This window comes from Lepeophtheirus salmonis, chromosome 2, assembly GCF_016086655.4.
Source record: "Lepeophtheirus salmonis chromosome 2, UVic_Lsal_1.4, whole genome shotgun sequence".
NCBI classification, from domain to species: domain Eukaryota; kingdom Metazoa; phylum Arthropoda; class Copepoda; order Siphonostomatoida; family Caligidae; genus Lepeophtheirus; species Lepeophtheirus salmonis.
Window position 1 is genome coordinate 14,103,533 of NC_052132.2, and position 2,761 is coordinate 14,106,293.

At 30.5% G+C, this 2,761-nt stretch overlaps 1 protein-coding gene across 1 annotated transcript; it reads right to left on the reverse strand.

Moving 5' to 3' along the window:
• Positions 1-312: 312 nt before the first annotated feature.
• On the reverse strand, positions 313-2,328 carry LOC121132171 (uncharacterized). Its single transcript, XM_040727576.2, has 3 exons — positions 2,162-2,328; positions 1,537-2,110; positions 313-1,472 (listed from the first exon to the last, which is right to left on the reverse strand). Exons 1-3 carry the CDS (start codon positions 2,228-2,230, stop codon positions 1,024-1,026), a joined length of 1,092 nt encoding a protein of 363 aa, XP_040583510.1. The 5' UTR covers positions 2,231-2,328; the 3' UTR covers positions 313-1,023.
• Positions 2,329-2,761: the final 433 nt, after the last annotated feature.

A 2,761-nucleotide genomic window follows, 5' to 3' on the forward strand; every position in this document is an offset into this window, starting at 1 on the left:
ACGACCCTAATGATTGCTTCTGAAGCCAACAACATCTTGGCTACCTTTAGAATCCGTTAAAATGAGTATTTCAAAGTTTATATTTCATAGTAGTTTCGTATCATACATCAATATTAAAAAAAAAAAAAAAAAAAAACCATGATGGAGGCCGGTTTCTTAGTATATTTGTTATTAATAAATACTAACTTCTTCACAAAATTATGAAAATGCTTATGAATTGAGAGAAAAGAGTCAGGAATTGATGAGATCGACATTTTATTACACTCTGTACAGATAATTAATTGTCTTGATGAATTGTTTTTTAACATTGGATTCAATACATTCATATTTTTTCCCCAAATCAATTTTACAACACTGTTTGATAATTGACAGCCTCATTAACTTATAAACGAAAATTTAAATCTTTAATATTCATATTATATTGAATAGAGCTTATGCTCAAATAAAAACTTTTAGCATTTAACAATTTTTTTAACGAGTTAAAACATTAATAGAGTCTATAAGTAGAAAGGAAATAAGATATCCTTTTTAATGATGTAATTCCAAGGAAATATTTGGAGAAGTAATTTCATCTTTTTCGTCTTAATAAAAGTGTCTTAATTAATGTAGAAAAAGTAATAAATGTAGGTTGAATATTGAATAAAATTATGATAGGTAATGATGATACTCCTATGTAAAGGTGGACATGAAAGGGATCCCTCCGCCCTCTCCTTCATCCTTCGAGTGTTTTGACATCATCGAATTATTAACAATAATATAACTATGTACCAAATCACACCTCTCAATCAAATTTAATTAATAACTTCAAGAAAGGAAATTGAAAAGAGATGAAGAGAGGTTTCAAGAGTTAAATACATAAATGTTCCGTTTTTATATTTATTATACATTTTTTTTTGTTGAAAATTGTCCTAAAAATTATATAGGAATATAATTTGACTTATGATAGATGGCTAAAATAACCCATGATCACATTAATTTATATCTTCAAATAATCTAATGAGTAATGACTCATATGAAAGGGAATCAATTCTGACAAGTTAATGCAAAGTACATTAATTTATTCCTTAGAAGTAGTCGGATGGAAATCCTTTGGATAAATCCGCATCCATGGTTTTTCATCCATTGATCATCCATAAATCCCTTTGGAATCATATGATGATCACTATTTAAACATTCAGGCTCACTTAATAGACATTCTTCCAGTTGTAGAGCAATTCCCGTATTTCCAACCCTTGAAGGGCATTTCCACTTATTGTAACGAAGCATGAAAGTGCAACCCAAATGCCAATACCCATTTTGATCCATCCAGGGTTTATCAAAGCAAGCGATCCCGCTTTTAGTGTTACAGGTTTTTTTTAAGGAAATCCCTTCTAGAATTTCTAAGGGATAGTCAGAGTAACATGCAGGATTCGGATCTGTACATTTTGCTAATGACTTCCAAAACTTGGGCATTGATCTATAGAGAGTATTATCTGTATAAAATAAAAAGTCCGGAATCATATTCTTTAACTTTGTCCCATCCACAACTTTACTTACCGTGATGCAATTCTGTTGGGCAATAGTACTCTTTTTGAGTCGAATATGGATTCAAATTACGACCTTGAGCACTTAGACCCGGAAAGCAATTTTGAGTATGAAAATACATCATTGAATTTGACTCCACTTTGTAGACACCAGATACACATCGTTTCCCAGTATTTGTCTCACAGGCAGCTAGCTTTGAATTCAATCTCAGTTGACTGGATCGAAGAGAGTTTCCTTGATCCCAATAAGGATTCACATTTGAATCTGAGGGTATTCCTTTTTCATTCTCCCTAGACTTACCACTTTTGTGACAATTATAATGAAGAACACAAGGATTCACAGACGATTGAATGAATACTTCTGTTATATTATGACGAATAAACAGGTCCGAGTCCCCAGTTCCTTCATAAAACTCATGATATGTAATTCCATTACTCGATATCCGTGAGGTGATACATGAACTATAAGGGCAAAATATTTGAAGATGGCAGTTGAAGCTCTTTACATCTGGATTGTAAATTTTAGTTGTAGAGTTTTCCTTGAGAAAGAGAAGAGTTGCACTTGACTTGTAGCTAAGTGGGATGTCCTGGAGAGAAAGTTGAAATAATTATTGAATGAATTATGTAGCTTTATTTACCATTTGCAATGAGATTTTGGTTAGAGTTATGAGCAAGATCCAGATGTTTGCCTTCATGTTACAAATCATTTGTTTATACTCATGAACAAAAGTAAAATTGAAGTATTAAATAAATATTTTTTTGGAAGGTAATAAAAATTCATTCAAACTAAGTTACATTTTATTACAGTAGTACATTGTTTTTTTGTTAAGTGTGTTTCTTTTACAAAACACCGACGTAAAATGTATTTAACAATTAACTTTATAACTTTTTACTTTGATTAAAGATTTTATATATTTTTTAACAGTGCAAAATGCAGGTACATTCGAGGAATTTTACTAAGTTAAGGCTTTAAAATACTCCATGACTACTTAAAAGTTTTTCTTTCTCATCAAGGACATTATGCCGAAAAGTCCATATTATTTTACTGACTATTAACTTTTTATGAACTCAATGTTTGTTTCTCTAGTATTCCAAGATTTTGATAGGTTAATCTCAATATCCAGTATTATGAGGGACCTACATAGGAAATCATCATAAATGGAAACTGAAAAGAAGTATTTTTAAACGAATTGTTAAATAAATTGATGAATACAGATTTTCATATCAAAATTGTGACA

What these genes read in the sequence shown, in the direction of transcription:
- LOC121132171 (XM_040727576.2), bottom strand. Translation starts at nt 2,230, where the DNA reads ATGATTTGTAACATGAAGGCAAACATCTGGATCTTGCTCATAACTCTA. An exon ending in CCAAAATCTCATTGCAAATG is followed by an intron (nt 2,111 to 2,161) that starts GTAAATAAAGCT and finishes CTTTCTCTCCAG; the next exon opens with GACATCCCACTTAGCTACAA. An exon ending in CCCAACAGAATTGCATCACG is followed by an intron (nt 1,473 to 1,536) that starts GTAAGTAAAGTT and finishes TATTTTATACAG; the next exon opens with ATAATACTCTCTATAGATCA.